Source organism: Pseudophryne corroboree, chromosome 3 (genome assembly GCF_028390025.1).
Source record: "Pseudophryne corroboree isolate aPseCor3 chromosome 3, aPseCor3.hap2, whole genome shotgun sequence".
NCBI lineage: Eukaryota > Metazoa > Chordata > Amphibia > Anura > Myobatrachidae > Pseudophryne > Pseudophryne corroboree.
In genome coordinates this window covers 633,621,271-633,641,406 of record NC_086446.1, presented here as the reverse complement: position 1 = coordinate 633,641,406, position 20,136 = coordinate 633,621,271, and the positions used below count along the sequence as shown (strand labels likewise).

Genomic DNA, 20,136 nt, shown 5'->3' with positions numbered 1-20,136 from the left:
AGGACAGAATCTTAATATCACTTCAACTACTAATAAAAAATAAATTGATATAAATAGAATATAGTATTGCTTTCTGAGTTATTTTAGTGGCAAGATAGCATACAGATAGGTGTCTGATGCCTGGGACACGGCCAAATACTGCCTCCCGGCAGGTGAATGTTATGTGACAAATTATGGCTTGTGATGGACAACAGGAGAGAGCAGGATTTCAAATTCAAATGAGCCATTAGACAGGAGGAAGAAGATGGATGTATCTCAGCTATCAGTGCACCACCATTCTGCCACCTGGAAAAGAGGGGTTAAAAATCTTCCATAGGTGGACACCTAGTTTAAATAAAATAACATGTCATGTACAAATACACCTTTAAAGGCCATCTAACAAGAATATGCATTGCAGGCTTTCAGGAAGATGTTTTCCTTTATGAAAAGGCCATACAACTGAACACTCATTCTATATATATTTCTTGTTAGCTAGACGTTATATAATGTCACATTCCATTTTTGAATGTCAATAAAAAACAGTAGCAATTTTAAAGTGTGTTTTTATTGACGGTTTATTAATTTTTTTTTACAAATTATATTCCCATCCATTGTCTATGTATTATTCTATGTGATATGTTTTATGATTACTTTTATTAGAACTACTATTTATTTGGTTATTTGTGCTTTTTTGACTAAGGGACTGACTACCCCCACCTACTCTGTAGTACCAGCTGGTCTTAGACAAAACATATTATTTAGCACCCAATCGGAACCTTTGGTTTTTTCTTTTGCTTCTCCAATCAAGTCTGCTGTGTGTGCGGATCTGAGCTCTCAACCAGAGAGACAAGAGAGCAGTTGTAAAACTTTGAATGTTCATTTATTAAGGGATGTTTTTCCTTTTTCTGATAACTTTTCTGATCACTTATGTTACTGTAAATATATTTGATACAAAAAGTTTGCTGGGGTATTCAATTAGCGGCAAGATTGCAGCAATTTACTGCGATTGCCGTTTTTGACATCTTCATATTTTTTGTCGCGAAAATCGACTTTTTGCGGGTATTTGCACTCTCGTGATTCGCCCTATTCAAATGCAAATTAGCAAAATCTGGGTTTCTGCGAAGATTGGTGCCTAAAGTAAAAAGTGAAAAATGAATAAATCTGTCCGTACACCCCAAAAAAACTAACCTACAGTAACATCGGATAACAGTATAAAAGTTTATTATTGGTTATAATAAATGTATTTCTGGAACTTAAATTGTGTCAAATGACTTTTATATACATTTTTTTAAAATGTAAAAAAATGATAGCTATTTTTTTCAGCAAAATACATGCTAAAATTAAACTTGGGGTACATAAAAATGGTATAAGTATATATTTGGGTCATTTTAGAAACTATAAAAAAAAAATGGAAACAGACTGATTACTCCAATCTGCAAGTCTAAAAACCCCAGCCCTACTCATAACGCATCCCAATAGACCTGCCCCATACCTTTTACCCCAGTTTAAATTATTTTGCACTTTTCACCCCAAAAATAACATCACCTTATTGGGCAATTAAAAACAATTAAAAACTTCTAAGTGCCTATTAGTCATTCAGGGGGTTGTCACGTTTTCTCTGCTAATTGAATCCTCCCTTAGGGGCACATTTACTAAGCAGTGATAAGAGCGGAGAATTGAGCCAGTGGAGAAGTTGCCCATGGCAACAAATCAGCACTGCAGTAACATCTATAATTTGCATACTATAAAATTATACAGAGCTGCTGATTGGTTGATGGGGCAACTTCTCCACTGGCTCACTTCCCCGCTCTTATCACTGCTTAGTAAATGTCCCCCTTAGACTATAGAATACAGCCTATTCTATAGACCTGTATTAACTTGGTCTTCAGGGCAGGGGCTTCTAATGGTATTCGGTCTCTAGGTCGACCACACTTAGGTAGACAATGTCTAGGTCGACCACTATTGGTCGACAGTAAGTAGATCGACATAGTTTCTAGGTAGACATGTTCTAGGTTAACATGTTCTAGGTCGACATGACAGAAGGTCGACATGAGTTTTCTCATTTATGTCATTTTTTTTTTACTTTTACATGCTTTACGATCCACGTGGACTACAATTGGGTACGGTAACCTGTGCAGAGTGCAGCTGCAGCGGAGCGAGACACCTTGGCGAGTGAAGCGAGCCATACGAGGGGACACGGTGCACTAGTTGGGGTTCCCGGTCACTCTACAGAGAAAATGACACAATTTAAAAAAAAAAAAACACTCATGTCGACCTTTTGTCCTGTCGACCTTGTACATGTCGACCTAGAGACCTTGTTGACCTAGAAACCATGTCGACCTACTTACTGTCGACCAATAGTGGTCGACCTAGACACTGTCGACCTCAGTGTGGTCGACCCTATGATCCACACCCTTTCTAACAGTGCATGTTTCACAAATCTCCTCAGTATGACAATGAATTAGCACCATCAGTGGGTATGTTAAACTGTATATAGTTACATAGTTACTTAGTAAATGAGGTTGAAAAGAGGCAAAATGCCCATCAGGTTCAACCTGTATTAAGCAGTGCACATTATAATGCATCAGCTGAAGAAATGGTTTCGTACCAATTGACAACTATATTTCGTACCACAACCAGATTCTTAACGTCAATATATATATATGCTATAACCTTGGATACTTCTTTCAGCTAGAAAACTGTCCAATACGTTTTTAAATGCATTTACAGAGTCCGCCATTATTACCTTCTCTGGCAAGGAGTTCCAAATCCTTACTCCCCTTACGGTGAAGAAACCTTTCCTACGTTGTGTACGGAATTTTCTCTCCTCTAGCCTCAGCGAGTGCCCACGTGTCCTATACAGAGTTCTTTTAATAAACAAATCCCCTGCTAACTCCTTGTAATGGGTTCAGTATGGTATGCCGGCGGTCGGGCTCCCGGGGACCAGCATACCGGCGCCGGGAGCTGGCTTACCGACAGTATGGCAAGCGCAAATGAGCCCCTTGCGGGCTCGCTGCGCTCGCCACGCTACAGGCACGGTGGCGCGCTATTTTATTCTTCCTCCAGGGGGGTCGTGGACCCCCACGAGGGAGAATAAGTGTCGGTATGCCGGCTGTTGGGATTCCGGCGCCGGTATACTGTGCGCCAGGATCCCGTCAGTCGGCATACTGAAGACCACCCCTTGTAATGACCCTTCACATATTTGAAGATATTAATAATGTCTCCTCTTAGTCGCCTCTTTTCTAATGTGTACATATTTAACCTAGTAAGCCTTTCCTCATACTCCATTGTCTCTAACCCTTTAATTAGTTTAGTAACTCGCCTCTGAACTCTTTCGAGTTCCCCGATATCTTTTTTATAATATGGTACCCAAAACTGAACACAATATTCCAGGTGCGGCTGTACCAATGATTTGTACAGTGGCAGGATTACATCCTCGTACCTTGTCTCAATACCCCGTTTTATGCACGCAAGGACTTTACTTGCCTTTTTTGCTGCATTTTAACATTGTGTGCTCTTATTAAGCCTATTATCTATGAGTACCCCCAAATCTTTTTCCACTACTGTTACCCCTATATTTTCCCCATTAAGTGTGTAGGATACAAGTTTGTTTTTAATCCCAAATTGCATAACTTTGTATTTTTCAATATTGAAACACTAGAACCTTGCCCCCTGCGCTACAAATTAAAATAATTAAATGGTATGGCTGAGATTCAAATGATTCGAATTCCAATAATCTATATAATATAACTTAATAAAAGAGATTTTTTGCATACATTTGACCGGTCACATAAATAATATAAAAGTCACATTTCATATTTAATATCACTATGGAGGTGGATCCAAATTAATGCATGTGCACAAAATATATTTAAAAAAAAATTATGAACTATAAAATATTGCTTAGGAAGTCCATATTTCTTAATGCAGATTTAGCATAACATCTGAATGATAATTGTTTCCACCGTAGATTAATTTTTAGCACAGTAATATGCTTGTATTGATAATAACAGCGTAGTGTGTTAGGGTGTGTACACATGGTGAGATATTTTCTTTCGATTTTGACTATATAGTCAAAATCGCAAGATAAGTTAGTGCAGATCGCAAGGTGAAAGTCGCCTTGCGATCCCGATTCAATCCCGATGCGCGGTCCCGCCAGGTCGGCTTCGCAAGAAAAGATACACTGTGCAGGCAAGTCAATCCTTGCTAGATCGGTGTACTATATCTAGTTCATCTCACATGTCAATGACATTTTACATAAGCCAAAATCTCACATAATCCAAAATCGTAAGCACACATAGTCCATATCTCAAGAAAAGTTAGTCAAAATCTGTGCTATCTGGGCTCCAGGGAGTTCAAGGGAAATCGCAAGTGAAAATTGGGCATAGCAAGGATCTCACCGTGTGTACACACCCTTATAGTCGCTCCAAATCGGAGCCTTCCGTGTGGTCTCCACAGGAAATCAGATGCGGCAAGGAGGATTCCTATTATCGTGAGAGGTAGGCTCTGGCTGCGGGATCTGGCAATCTGCTGGCGCCTGTTGCATAAATTTCTCCCGTCCTCAATACTCTGAGAGCCCCGTCCTCTGCTCGTGTGCTGCATGCACCGGTATGCGGTCTCCTTGCGGCTCTTAATGGACTTATCAATAAGCTTTATCTTCTTTGATACAAGATATTTTATAGTTCAGAAATTGTTTTTTTTATATATTTTGTGCACATATATTAATTTGGATCCACCTCCATAGTGATATTTAATATGAAATGTGACTTTTTTATTATTTATGTGACCGGTCAAATGTATGTAAAAAAATCTCTAAATAGATTATTGGAATTGGAATCATTTGAATCTCAGCCATACCATTTAATTATTTTAATTTATAGCGCAGGGGGCAAAGTTCTAGTGTTTCTAATGTATACACCTGGTGTTCCATGTGTTTTTATTAGACTTGTGACCCCAAGTCTAATTTTCCTACTGCTGCTTATTGAGTGTAAGTGTGGTAGTATACCATTAAAAACACAGGTTGGCTATAGCACTTATTAGCGCCAGGTTAAATTTTTCTTATTTTTCAATATTGAAACTCATTCCCTATTTAGATGCCCAGGTGTCAAGTTTAAATAAGTCATTCTGTAGAGACTCCACATCGATTTCTGAATTAATTACCTCACACAGTTTAGTATCATCTGCAAAGATTGACACTGTGCTTCCCAGGCCTACTCCTAGATCATTAATAAATATATTGAACAGTAGCGGGCCAAGTACAGACCCTTGTGGTATTCCGCTGACTACTGGTGCCCAGGTGGAGAACATCCCATTGACCACTACTCGTTGTACCCTGTTATCCAGCCAGTTACCTATCCATGTAAAAATAGTATTTCCTAGGCCAAGTTCCCTTAATTTGATGATCAGTCTCCTGTGAGGAACTGTATTGAAGGCTTTTGCAAAATCTAAATAGACCACATCCACTGCTTTTATCTGGTCATGATTATCGCGCGCTTCCTCGTAGTAGCTAATTAAGTTAGTTCGACATGATCTGTCCCTCACAAACCCATTCTGACTCTTGCTAATAAACTTAGTATTCTGCAGACAATCCTCTATACTATCCCTCAAAATTCCTTCCAATATTTTACTCACTATAGAGGTTAAACTAACTGGCCTATAGTTCCCAGGATGATTTTTAGATCACTTTTTAAATAATGGCACTGCCTCAGCTATACGCCAATCCCTCAGTACCATACCTGATCTAATTGAACTATAGAAAATCAAGTATAAGGGTCTTGCTAGCTGTGCCCTAAGGTCCATAATAACCCTTGGGTAAAAACCATCTGGGCCTGGTGATTTATTAATCTTTATGTTGCTTAGTCTCTCCAGGACTACTTCCTCACTTAAAAAAGCATCTAGCAAAGAATCATTACCTTCATTGTCGTTATGCACTACTATCTCTGTCTGATCCTCCCTGGTGAATACTGATGAAAAAGAAATGTTCAGTATATCCGCTTTTATTTTGTCATCGCTTATCAAGGCTCCCAGTTCATCTTTTAATTGGTCTACATTCTCCTTTTTTAACCTTTTACTGTTTATGTATTTATAAAACTTTTTAGGATTGGCTTTACTCGCTATAGCGATTTGCTTTTCGTTTACAATTTTAGCTGCTCTTATTACTTTTTTGCATCTTTTATTGCATTCCTTGTAATACTGGAATGACTCCTCCCCTCCAATAGATTTAAATGTTTTGAAAGCACATCTTTTTTTAGCCATTTCTTTTTTGACCTCCTTATTAAGCCACATTGGTTTGTGTTTAGTACTCCTGCGTTTACTGCCCATTGGAATGAATTTGTGAATATTGCTATCAAGCAACCCCGTTTAACCCATCCCACATTTCCGATGTGTCCTTACCATAAAACAAAACTTCCCAGTCAATGTCGTTTAGTGCCTGTCTCAGTATATAGAAGTTAGCTTTTCTAAAGTTTAATGTTTTGGTTGATCCCTTATATCTATGTACCGGTATCAGCCAGTAATGAATACATCTGTGCTCCAACTAGGAGATCTATATATGTGGGACGCACTAAAATTCAAAATCAATGACAGAAATATTAGCCAGTGGACATGCCAACAAGAGGGATGTGCATGGTAGGTACAGTGGGCCCAATTCAGTAAGGATTGCAGAAGCAGCAGAATTTGCAATCATTTGGATCGCATGCTGGGGGCCACCCATCACAGGGAAAGGCCACCCAGCAAGCTAACCGCCGCCCCACCCCCCAGTGCGATCGCTTAGAAAATGAGGTAGCCTCATGCCGGCGCAGGAGACCCGCCGCCATTTTAGTGATCGCAGATAATGCCTCCGCCATGCTCCCATTTCTCCATCCTACCCCCCCCCCCACCCTGTTTTGAAGCCGTGCCCCCGAAACGCTTCGTCTTGGGGCACTTCACATCCTTGGTAGGGGGGGAGCCCATATGTCGTAATTCTATGAAAGTTAAATCATATTGGCCCGACCCCTTCCTCGTGGATAAGAGATTCCTGGCATTGCCTTCCCTGTCCTACCCAAATGGGTGGGATCCGGGAGTTCCTCCTCCTACTCTTCTGGGTCTGTGGGAACTCCCTGCAAATTGTCATACAAATTATAAAGTTTTTACCCGAATTAAGTGCATAAAAATGGATGTGATAATAAAAATCATTGTAGCAAATAAGATCATAACGGGTTTTTATTTCTCCCTTTCTCCTTGTCTTTTGTCTCCTTTCCCCCTTCTGTGATTTTGACACTGCCTGCTTGCCTAACATACTGGTGTATCTATATTAGGTACAGGTATGCGGTGCACATGGGCCTCTGGATCAATGGAGACCCTTCGCTGCATATTATGGCTATAAAAGATCATTATTTCATTTTGTGTTGTGCTGCTTTATTTTAAAGGCTTTGTTTTATTATGAAAACATACTCAATTCATAACTTACATCCAAACGCATAATTTGTGTACATATGCATAATGCCATTCATATGCTTTGTTTGCATTTTGACATGTAATGAAAAATACATTTCAATGGCCAGTGCGTGTATGTATCATTAGGGAAGAACTACTTCACCATTCTACATCTAGAGCACAATACTCAGTAAAAACACGGATAATGTTTCTTTCCATATTCTCACAATTACAGCTGAAGCACAAACAATAAGCATGCTTAAGAGCCCAAAATATAATTTTACTTACTTTGCCTTAGCCTCAGCGTCTTCATATGCCTTGTTAGAAACATCGTCTAAACCTCCAATCAAATGCTTGAAAGAACTGCAAGAAACACAAAACATAATTGTCAAAAAGAGTCACAATCCAAACAGCATAAAGGCCGAAGCATAGCACATAAACAAGATACACAAGCGTAGGTTTGCCAGGATCTTCAAATATTCCATCCATTCCTTTTATCTCAACACGGAGAGCAGATAATATGAGATTTCATTCTATACTAAATGTTTTAGACACTGTTTCTTCAGTCTGCTAATGCCATTGCAAGAGGTCTTGGAAACAAGTAATTTGTCCAGGCAAAACTGGGCGTTGAAATGTTGACATGTTCACTAAATTATTCATTTTTCTCGTTAGGATCATACACTGTTGAAATTATCTGCAGATGTATTTATTGAGCCTCAGAAACAAAAAAGTAATAACTGTAGGTTATTTGTATTTCCTGGCTAGAAAATATACAGTATATATTCTTTTACTATTGTCAGTGTCTGGGACCTGCTGTTTATACTGAAGTCCATATAGAGTGAATGTGACATTGTGGGGTGTCTAGCACTCTCCATAAATAAACAGAAGACACCATAAGGAATGGATCCCTCTTCACAACTGGGACTCTGTAAAATAAGTAAGGAGCAGGGTCCAGGAACAAACGCTATCTTGAGATGGTGAATGTTCCTGTAGTTAAGCTCTGAAAATACTATATTTAAGGAGCTTGATGAATTTAGGTCCACAGCAGGCCAGATTGGTAGTGAAAGGTAAGCAGGAGATATCCATGGTATCTCCTATATTATCTTTGTAATGAATGGCACTGAGTCTTCATTTATTTAAAAAAAAGTTTTGAAAATGTTGTCTTTCCTATTTTTGTGTAAATGAAGTGATGATGAACAGACCCCCTAGTCTTGTTTATTATCCCAGCCCTATAGCCCAGGAGTCAGAAAGAGCCTTACGGCCAGATTCAATTACATGCGGTAATTTACCACACCGGAAAAAGGGTGGTATCCTCAGGCTTTAATGAGGATACCACCCTAAAAAGTACCTAAAGTACTTTTGAAATAATCATTTTAGGAAAGTTGTGAAAGCAACACCCATTCACATATGACCTATATACTTTCATGATCTTCACTGGTGATTTATCTCCAGCTATTGCTGTATATTGGGATATATCATGGTTTTGCTGTTCTTATAAAGTTGGATCGTACTAATGCAAGTCCATCAGCATTAGTTGCTTCTCAGTGATGTGCTGGTCACATGGGGAATCTTTTATGGTCTTGCCAAAGTGAGGTCTTAAGAATGCATTACACTCACGTGTAAGGGTCTCTCTACTGGTTCTGACAGTTGTTTATTTACTGTAGCTTGTACATGTATGTCACTATATTTACCATGCTATCCGATACGTCTGATGCTTAAGAAACTATTACACCACTGACGATTTATAATGGGTGCAGTGTGTGCGGTGCACAAGGGCCCCCGTCATCCTGAGGGGTCCACACCGCACACCCAGCACCGATTATTTTTAATACTTACCCTCCAGAGTCCCATTGTGCAGCAGCCAACAGCACTGCAGAAATCACTGGTAGAATGGCCATTGATCTGTGCATGCGCTGTAGAGTCTGGGACAGTGCTAGGGTTCCCTAGGGACCCTAGTGCCCAGAGCAACAGCGCTGCTGGCTAGAGAGGAGGGGGCCCAGATGTGGCCTGCATACGGACCTCCTACTCTCTAGATACGCCCCTGTACTATACCCTATAAATTGAATAACAGCGCTGGCAAAACATGAACCACTGAAACTAGCCTAGACTTTGAAGGAATATGATTTATCATGATGTACCACCAGTGTAAGTCAGCCCTAGTGACCATATAGGAAATATAGCTACAGGATGCTTTGCATTATAATCACAGGTCAGAAATGGCAAGAGGCTTGTATTCATTTCACTGAGAAAAACTGTGATCTGAGCAGACTGCTGCTTTGGCAGGATTTGAAACTTGAATAATCTTAATGTAAAAAAAGACCATAACTTAGTCATTTGACTAGAAAAAAAACCTGAAATGAAATTCGGCATGTATTTTAGATGAGCTAGCTAATTTTGGAAGCATAGAGATAAAGGGCCTGATGAACACTGCTGCGTCCGCTCTAATGTCTGTTGCTGGAGTGGCATGTATGATAATATGGAAATGGTAATCTCAGCCTTCCCCTAGTGTACTAGAGTGTGCCTGAATGTGTAAGCCCTAAGACACCCACTATTAGCTTCCGTGCACGCTGTTACATTGCCAGTGATTCTAGAGCAGGTGCAGTTTCTCCTTCTGAACTTGGGTCTCTGTGGATGCTGCTGTGCACCTGAGAATACAGCCACTTTTGCTAACACACCCACAATGCTAACATTTTGCCTTCAATTTCATCTCACAGTTACTGCCCAGGAACGCTCATCACTTTACTGACCCCTTTCTGATCCCACTTGGCCCGTACATAACAGCGCCTCTGTGTGTACACCATCAGATGGGACAGACTGAGATACACAGGGGGAGACTAAGAGTAACGGGGAGAAGGGATGACAGACACAGGGGGAGGCTGAGATACACAAGGGGGAGACAATGTGAGAGCAATGGGGAGGGTGGATGGGGAGACTGAGAGACACAAGGGGAGGCTGAGAGACATGGGAGTGTTGCTAAGAGACAAAGTGGGGAGGAAGTCCGAGCGAAATGGGGTGGGGTGCTGAGAGAGACAGGGGGAGGCTGAGATACACAGGGGCAGACTGAGAGCAATGGGGAGAGGGATGGGGGATGAGAGACAGGCATAGGCTGAGATACACAAAGGGGAGATTGAGAGTAACAGGGAGGGTGGATGGGGAGGCTGAGAAACACAAAGGGATGGGGAGGCTGAGAGACATGGGGGTGTTGCTGAGAGACATAGTGGGGAGGAGGCTGAGAGAAATAGGGAGGGGGATGGGGAGGCTAACAGACATAGTGGGAGAGAGAGGCTGAAAGACACAGGTGAGTTGAGTGCATATCTGGAGATGGACAGTCATGGGGGGGGGGGAGGCTAGAGACACAGGGATGGTGCTGGAGAGACACAGGTAAGGATGAGGCTGGAGCGATACAGGTGAGGAGTTAGGGGGGAGAGAAGGGGGTGAAGCTGAAGAGAGATGGAGGATGAACAAATAGCTGACCGACCTCTATCTACCAGGGAGGGATGGCAGCCTCAAAAACACAAGTGTACTGGGCCCCAAGATTTCTGTTGCCGGCCCTGCTCCCATAATCCAGCAGTGAAGCCACAAATACCTGATAAACAGGAGAGTGAAATACTGAGCAGTCAGTGATGCTGCATTATTCTCCCTCTTCCCATCTGGCACAATCCTTCACCGCATTGATTTTGGCCCAAAACTAAAAAGCACAGATTTAAAAGCAGCAGAGACCCAAACCCAGGGTATAGAAAAAAGGGTTTGGCTATCTCATTAAATTTCTGTGTGAAATTAGCAATTTAACATTTCAGCCCAAACCACCATGCTCCTCACTGTAAATTAGCATATGTGCAAATATCACTTAAGCAGGAAAACAATTATTTCCTGATGCAATAGATATGAGACAGTACTATGTGGCATAATGTGAATTTACCATTGTGTGGCATAATGTGAATTAGGGGCACAACTGTGTCAAAATGAATTGTGGGCACTACTGTATGTTGCTTACGATGAACTGTGGGCACTACTGTGTGGCATAATATGAATTAAAGATACTATTGTGTGGCTTAATGTGATCTTAGGGCACTAGTACAGTATGTGGCATATTGTGAATTGGAAGCATTATATTACAGTACTGTACATATAATGTAATATTTCCTATACTAATGTACTATATTATAACTGTATATCAGCTTTAGCATTGCATAGAGAATTTTGCCCTACAGTGAACACTATTACGGCAGACCCAATGTGTAATATGTAAGCTAGAAGTACGCAGGTTCTATACATTTAAATATAGCAAGGCACTTACACAACTTAATAAGAACTGATTGAACAACTGATGAATGACATCAAAGAAAAAGAACATTCAAAATTGCTTAAATAGACTTAAATATTTGTGGCAATGTCTGAGTAAAATCAAAATGATTACATGCAAATTGCCTTTTCAATCAAAACGTTTTGTTAGGAGATGAATAATTTAAAGTAAGCACTGTTTTGTCTCCTGCTGTGCTGGTCGTTACCAATTTCAAATCTTGATGAAATTATATTGTTCTGAGAGGGAAAAAAAATAATATTTTTTACAGAGATTTACAAGTGTTTTTATAGTCTAATAAATATGAACAATTATATTTTATGTCTGTTATTTTATTATCAACAATATTGTGAGCAAGAACGGGTGTTAGTTTTAAGGAACATGTGGCCTAATTCATATTTGCTTTCAAAACCTAACAGTCTGCGTATAAATCCGATCGATGGTTGTAGGACTGCGCAGGCATAAGACCTGTTTTGCGCATCTGCAGAACAGGTCTTGTGATGTCGCTCGCAGAGCCCTGGCAGCCACAGTTGGGTGCAGCAGGGGTTGCACCCAACACCATTCTTCAAAATGGTGTGGGTCGCCCCCATTTTGAAGGAGTAACGGGTCCAGGGTGTCCGGATCAGACGACCAGCTTCAGGTTACGCAGGCAGGCCTGTGCCTAAAACCATCTCAAATCGGTGATCCGTGGCTGCAGCCTCAAACACAACACTCGGATCTTGCAAATGCATGTTATGCAATTATGGGCTAAACAATTACACATTAAGGAGGCGATTCAGAGGTGGAAGCAGCCACGTATCTGTATGCAGCGGACTCATCCATCTGGTCTGTGCATGCGCACTGGCAATAGTGCACATGCACGATCATTACCATGCAATCGCACCCCGGAAGGATGCAATTGCATAGCGATCGACAGCGGTGGGCATTCGGGGGGCAGCACTCCGGCATTTACTGTGTATGGTCCAGACAATGCAGGCGTGTTTGGACCGTTTTTGGGGCGGCTGCATGATGTCACACGCAGTTGTTCTGATGTAAAAAATGGTGCAGGACCGCCTGCCAGCACAGCCAGGCTGCGCTGGCAGGTGTCGACCTTAAATCGATGCATCCGCAATTAAATTGCAGACACATCACAGGGGAACCGCCACACACATGCTTGGCGGCCTTGCCCTGTGCTGGGCGACCCCCAGCGTGTGAGTAGATGGACGCAGATCTTGCTGCGGGAAGCAAGATCTGCGTCCATCTCTGAATAACACCCTAATATCAAAGAGCAAATGGACTGGGGACACACAAAGGCTGTAAACACAATATGGGCCTATATACTGTATTATACCCTTTGTGTAGAAAATCCTCAGGAAAAGAAAAAAAAGATATTTTTGGTGGATTTTTACATTATGTTTCCCTAGACTTTATTAAGAAGGTGATTTTATACCTGCTACAGTCCCTCTACTTATGAACACAAACTACAAACCACAGATGGTTAACCAACAATGGCATATGGTTTTGGCATTGATGGTGGACATCCAATGGTTTTCCACCATCGGTGGTACTAAGCCCGTGATGTTTTTTTTTTGTTTTCTTCTTGGTGATGGAACACACAGCCCTGCTCCGGCCCACTGATGCACCCGTGAGTATTAGAGCAGAGATGACCAGCGGTGGGTGTAACCATTGATGGTTCCCCTGCAGATGGTTTTATACTATCGAGGTTAACCACAATGGTATCATTGATGGTTACCATAGATTTTTAATCCACTCAAAGGCAATTCCTATCACAAATTCAGTCTCAACAGCTAACACCATTTTTTTGAATGCATTAGCCATTGTAGACATAGTTTTTTTAAAGAGAGATCCTTCAACTTCCTCTCTGGTAATGGCGTGTGTGCAATAGCTCTGCCATGTCTAAAGTTGGAAGGAGGGACACAGATACACACAGCCAAAATTAGGGGATGTGTGGCCTCACAGAAGTGTCGTGATTTTGGGCCACGCCCTAGTTTTTGACACTGTGGGGGGCATGCCAAGCGCTCTGTGAGCTGCTGGCATGCCCCCTTTTCTTCGGTCCCGGTGAATAGATGTTGTGCTCATGCGCACAGCGTCTAGTCACCACTGCACTGCTGCAGGTGAGAGGGGGTATCCCAACTGATTCCCCCCACCATGCAACACTGTAAGCCGCAGGTGGGACAGAAAACAGGACTGTCGTGCCAAAGTCAGAACAGTTGTGAGGTATGGTACTGTAGTTTGATAAGGGTTCTTTTGTCCCTTGCTATCTATACTGTAGTATCTATTTAGCCAGGTTCAAATTTGAATGTTGCTAAATCTCCACCCTTCTATAATAGCACTCAGTGGGGATGCCACCAGACATGTATTTATCAGTGTTCTGGCACTTACATATGGCCTTGGACTTCTGACGTTCACCTTAGGCACCTGCCTGGATCATTCCAAGCAGCTCCAAGTCTTTCAGTTAAATATGCTGCACTAGATCTCCCATTCTGTGAAGAAAGCCAAGTAGCATCAAAGTTGAATGCAGAGGCCCTGCTATATATCAGTGCCAGAATCCTGAAAAAAAAACTCTGGCATTCTTATTATTATTGATGAGGGCGGGATTTTGTAAAATATACATTTTAGTGTGGAAACCCCATGTGAGTAGCTAAAAGGAATGTCATTATTTGGTCTGGTGGAGCAATACTATCTTAATAGCAGGGCATATCAATACCTTCTGTTTTAAGAAGGCGTAGCTGAATTAACACATTGACAAGATTGATGTAAAGGGTCATCCAGTCTCCTTGCCCATTAGAACCATACATGAATGTCTCGCATTCTCTTACTGATGCAGAGCATGCTGGGAAAGTAGAAATGCTGACATTAATTAGTGTATTAATATTTCAAGGTGAATCTTAAGAGCTTGTCCACACTTTACCCACACAGTGTGTTCACAGGATTCTGAGCAAATGCATTGTGCTTTGTAATTACAGGATAACCACCAAGTTATTCCTACACTTCACACAGTAACAGCTTCATGACCAGGCAATCCACTGTAAACACATGAATCAGACACTTATTACATCTCAGGATTAATAAAGAAGAGGTCTTGGTGCCTTAAAACTGTACTGTGCATTTCAGAAATGTATTTGTAGCCCCTTGTCCTCCAGGTCCTTGTGTCCAGGGGACCACACAGAACCGGCCCTAACCAATATGATGCCCTAGGCAAGATTCTGGCTGGTGCCCCCTAGCACCACCGCTGGTTCCGCCTCTGACCTTGCACCTCTTTCCCAGCACCATCACCCCTCACCCATAGCAGTCCTTATTTTGGGGTTTGTACCCCCTATATTTTAAATAGGAACAGTTTGTGCATTTTGCGCACAGCCCAAAAAGGGGTGTGTTTTTGCTGGCAAGGTGCATGGTCCTACAATAGTAACCCCAATTCCAATTACGCCACACAGTACTGCAACTTTATTCACATTTGATCATGCGATAGTGTCCATAATTCATATTACATCCCACAGTAGTATCACTTTACCTTAAACGTTACTCCTCACAGTAGAGCTACTTATTCACATTACATCACACTGAATTGCTCCTTATTCACATTACACCACACCCTATTGCTCTTCATTCACATTAGACAACACAGTAGTGCCCTTTCTATATGCAACGCCACATAGTAGTGCACCATATACACATAATGCCACACATTAGTAATGCATTTATACACATAATTCCACACAGTAATGCCGCTTACACATATGAGACACATCATTAATGTCGTTATAAACATAATGCACCTTACACATTATGACAACCTTTATTAATGCCCTTTTACACATAATTTCCCTTACACATATGCCGCACATTATTAATGCCCTTATACACATAATGACACACAAAGTGCCCCCTACATATTTGCTGCACATTATTAGAGCCCCTATACACATAATGACACACATACAGTAGTACCCTGTTACACATATGCCGCACATTATTGATGCCCTTATACACGACACACATAGTGCCCCTTACACATATGTTGCACATTATTCATGCATTTTTACATGACACACATAATGCTCCTTACACATATTCCAAACACTACTGCACAACCAACTCACTCACATGCACACAGCACTCACACTGCCACTAACACTGTGATAATTCCTCTGCTTGGATACAGATGTGTCCTCATAAATCTTGTCTCAATGCTAACGTCGGGCACCTTTTTTATGAAAATGCATCTTATTTGCATTGCTATGTAACTAGGATGCACAAGCAGCTTCTGCTGATTAAAATGATATGCAGCATGCTTATATGCTGTGTGAGACTGTGGCTGTATCTGCATATAAAATCCTACACACAGAATATAGGCATGCTGCATATCATTTGAATCAGCAGAAGCTGCTGATGCCCCTAGGCATATCAAATGCCCTAGGCAATTGCCTAGCTTGCCTATGCCTATGGCCGGCTCTGGGACCACAGGAGCTATATACGCTATATGGCGATTTACTGTGGGGACTACACATAGAAAAAGAGACAAAGGGGGGTATGCAGTTAGCGCCAATCATTTCTGAGCTAATGAACTTGCCCCACTGAGTATTCAATTAGAGCTATTTTCGTCCGTTTTGAAGCCATTTTCACCAATGCCTTGTCACCTTTTTTTTGTGTGAAAAGGCATGAGCAAAAAATGCCTCAAAATCGTCCCACATTTTCTATAGAAAACACGTGGATTCGCCAATCCACGTGTTTTACGCCCCTGCCGCATTTTTCACCTAGGTGAAAATCCAGCCCTGCTATTGCATAGGGCGAATCCCCATTTGCCCTAAAAATAGCAAAAAGCTCCATTTTTTTCACCTAGTTGCATACCCCCCAAAATCAATAAAAGTATATATACATAATGGTGGGCGGATGATAGACACAGGACAAAAGCTATACAAACTTGATAACTTTAAAAGTGATGCCGCCCCCATCCAAATGTACTTGTCCTTTTGGAGTCCTTTTGGCAACTTTAGTTTGAGACTCCTGCGCTACAGAAATATTTTACCAGCCCCCACCCCCACCAGCTGGTTTCCTTTAACTTTATATTTCAGTCTGACATGCATCAATGTTTATTTTAATGTGAGCACATTGTACATTTTCCCATTCATTTAGAGAACACGTCCCATTTTGCATTAAAAAAGCTGGTTTTTGAAAACTCATGTAAATGCTTATTATATGCATACATAAATGCAATGAACTCTGTATAGTTTTACTTGCATTTTAATTAAGGCTGTAGAAAAGAATGGCTGGCCCGGTGATGCTAGAGCCGGCATGGCCAAATCCGGTGGGCCTTTGTGTTTCCTTGTCTTTCTGCTACTACCGACTATTGTTTACTACAATACGGTAAAGGCTCCAGCAAAAGCCATGATTTCAAGGATATGTTTAGTTTTATCCTGATTTTTACTTATTTTCATTAAATATATGATCTAAATATATACAGTATAACGAGGGAGCTCTGGGATTATAATGTGCAGGTATTTAGGACTACATTATAAATACTGTTCAATTAAGTGCCAGAAATATGAAGATATTGGGCTATTTAGTAAAGCTGGTGTTCTAGAAGATGCCTTATGAATGAATGTTCCCATGAGTCACGGAGGAAGCACATGTTTGTGTGAAACGTGTCTGGCAGGGCAGTGTGAAATTACAGCTGGGCTTGCAGGTGACAGGCATGGGACATTTCTCATTCCTGGTCACCGCTCTCTGCACTACATACTCTGTGTAATGAGCAGACATACTTAGGGGTCTATCTAGTAAAATATGCGGAAGCTGTTACTTAATTATCGGCTTTTCTCTTACGTCCTAGAGGATGCTGGGGACTCCGTAAGGACCATGGGGTATAGACGGGCTCCGCAGGAGATAGGGCACCTAAAAAGAACTTTGACTATGGGTGTGCAATGGCTCCTCCCTCTATGCCCCTCCTCCAGACCTCAGTTAGATCTTGTGCCCAGAGGAGAATGGGTGCACTGCAGAGAGCTCTCCAGAGTTTTCTGTGGAAAAAGAATTTTGTTAGGTTTTTTATTTTCAGGGAGTCCTGTTGGCAACAGGCTCCCTGCATCGTGGGACCGAGGAGAGAGAAGCAGAGCTGGCTTGTAAAGTTGGGCACTGCTTCTAGGCTACTGGACACCATTAGCTCCAGAGGGAGTCGGAACACAGGTCTCACCTGGGGTTCGTCCCGGAGCCGCGCCGCCGTCCTCCTCACAGATGCCGAAGATAGAAGCCGGGTGAGTATTGAGGAAAAGACTTCAGGCGGCAGAAGACATCAGATCTTCATGAGGTAAGCGCGCAGCGGTAAGCTGCGCGCCATTGCTCCCAGTCACACACACACAAGCAGGCACTGAAGGGTGCAGGGCGCAGGGGGGGGGGGTACGCCCTGGGCAGCAATAAACCTCAATTTGGCCATAAATACGATGGATTAGGCTGTGTGACAGTAAATCCGCGGACCCCCGCCATTTTATTAGTATATGATGATGGGACCGAAGCCCGCCGTCGGGTGGGCGGGGCTTGATCCTCAGCCATTTTCTCCACAGAGGCTGCATGAGAAAACGCTGTCTCCCTGTTCTCTCCCCTGCTGAGCTTCACAGGTTGGAAAAAGGAGGAGGGGGGCACTTTGGCGACGCAGTGAGTGGAGATTACAATTATAAACATATAACAGTGCTATCTGGTCATATATTCCAGTGTTTTTAAGCGCTGGGTGTGTGCTGGCATACTCTATCTCTCTGTCTCTCCTAAGGGCCTGGTTGGTGTTTTGTCCCCTTATAGGTAACTCCCTGTGTGTGTGGGGTGTCGGTACGTGGGTGTCGACATTTCTGAGGCGGAAGGCTTCTCCAAGGAGGAGGTGGAGCAAATGAGTGGTGTGTCCCCGTCGGTTGTGCCGACTTCAGATTGGATGGACATGTGGCATACATTGCATGCAAGTGTGACATCTTTACATAAAAGGCTTGATAAGGCTGGTTTAGGGGGACATCAGGCGGTCAATCCTCAGATTGGACCGACTCATAGGGCCCGTCGGGGTCTCAAAAGCGTCCCTTATTAACACAAGACACTACTACCGACACGGATTCTGATTCCAGTGTCGACTATGACGAAGTAAAATTGCACCCTAGGGTGACTAAAACTATTCAGGGTATGATTGTGGCAATAAGGGATGTCTTGCATATTGTGGATGAACCCTCGGTCCCCGACACAAGGGTACACATGTTAAGGAAAAGAAACAGATTATTAATTTTCCCACATCTCATGAATTAAATGAGTTCTTTGGAAAAGCTTGGGAAGACTCCGGATAAGAGACCGCAGATCCCCAAAAGAATTTTTATGGCATACCCTTTCCCTAAGCAGGACAGGGAGATTTGGGAATTACTCCCCACTGTGGCCAAGGCCCTGACACGCTTATCCAAGAAAGTGGCGCTACCATCTCCTGACACAGCGGCCCTTAAAGACCCAGCAGATCGCAGGCAAGAAACTACCTTAAAGGGTATTTATTCTCATACGGGTGCTGTGCTAAGACCAACGATTGCGTCGGCATGGGTGTGTAGCGCAATTGCAGCTTGGACAGATGAGCTGACAGATCAATTTGATACTATGGATAAGAAGACAATATATTCCTAACTCTAGCCCATATAAAAGACGCAGTCTTATTTATGAGGGATGCTCAAAGGGACATTGGATTGCTAGCTTCTAGGGCCAATGCCATGGCTATCTCAGCGAGAAGATCCTTATGGACTCGCCAATGGACGGGGGATGCGGATTCCAAGAAACATATGGAAGTACTACCCTATAAGGGGGATGTATTGTTTTGGGATGGGCTGACGGACCTGGTTTCCACAGCTACAGCAGGTAAATCAAATTTTTTACCATATATTCCCCAACAGCAAAAGAAAGTAACACCCTATCAGATGCAGTCCTTTCAGTCGCACAAGTCTAAAAGAGGTCGGGGATCCTCTTTCCTCGCCAGAGGTAAGGGCAGAGGCAAGAGAGCACCTGCTTCGGCAGGTGCCCAGGAACAAAAGTCCTCCCCGGCTGCTCCAAAACCCACAGCATGACGCTGGGGCTCCCCTGAGGGAGTCCGCACCGGTGGCGGCACATCTTCGACTTTTCAGTCAGGCCTGGGTCAGATCGGACCTGAATCCCTGGGTGTTGGAAATAGTTTCATAGGGTTACAAACTGGAATTCGAGGAGGTGCCCCCGCGCCAATTTTTCAAGTCGGCCCTACCAACTTCCACATCGGAAAGGGATGTAGTGTTAGCTGCAATTCAAACGCTGTGTATACAGCAAGTGATAATCAAGGTTCCCCTGCACCAGCAGGGAAGAGGTTACTACTCAACCCTATTTGTGGTCCCGAAACCGGACGGTTCGGTCAGACCGATTTTGAATCTGAAATCCCTAAACCTGTACATAAAAAGATTCAAATTCAAAATGGAATC

At 42.5% G+C, this 20,136-nt stretch overlaps 1 protein-coding gene across 6 annotated transcripts in view; it reads right to left on the bottom strand.

Annotated features, from left to right (window-relative positions):
• PRKG1 (protein kinase cGMP-dependent 1) overlaps positions 1-20,136 on the bottom strand; it is a 1,872,748-nt gene that overhangs the window by 154,009 nt on the left and 1,698,603 nt on the right. For all 6 annotated transcript variants that reach the window (XM_063961733.1, XM_063961735.1, XM_063961737.1 and 3 more), the window contains exon 9: positions 7,681-7,755. In XM_063961733.1, the coding sequence (XP_063817803.1) occupies positions 7,681-7,755 (75 nt within the window). The remainder of the gene's footprint in view (positions 1-7,680; positions 7,756-20,136) is intronic.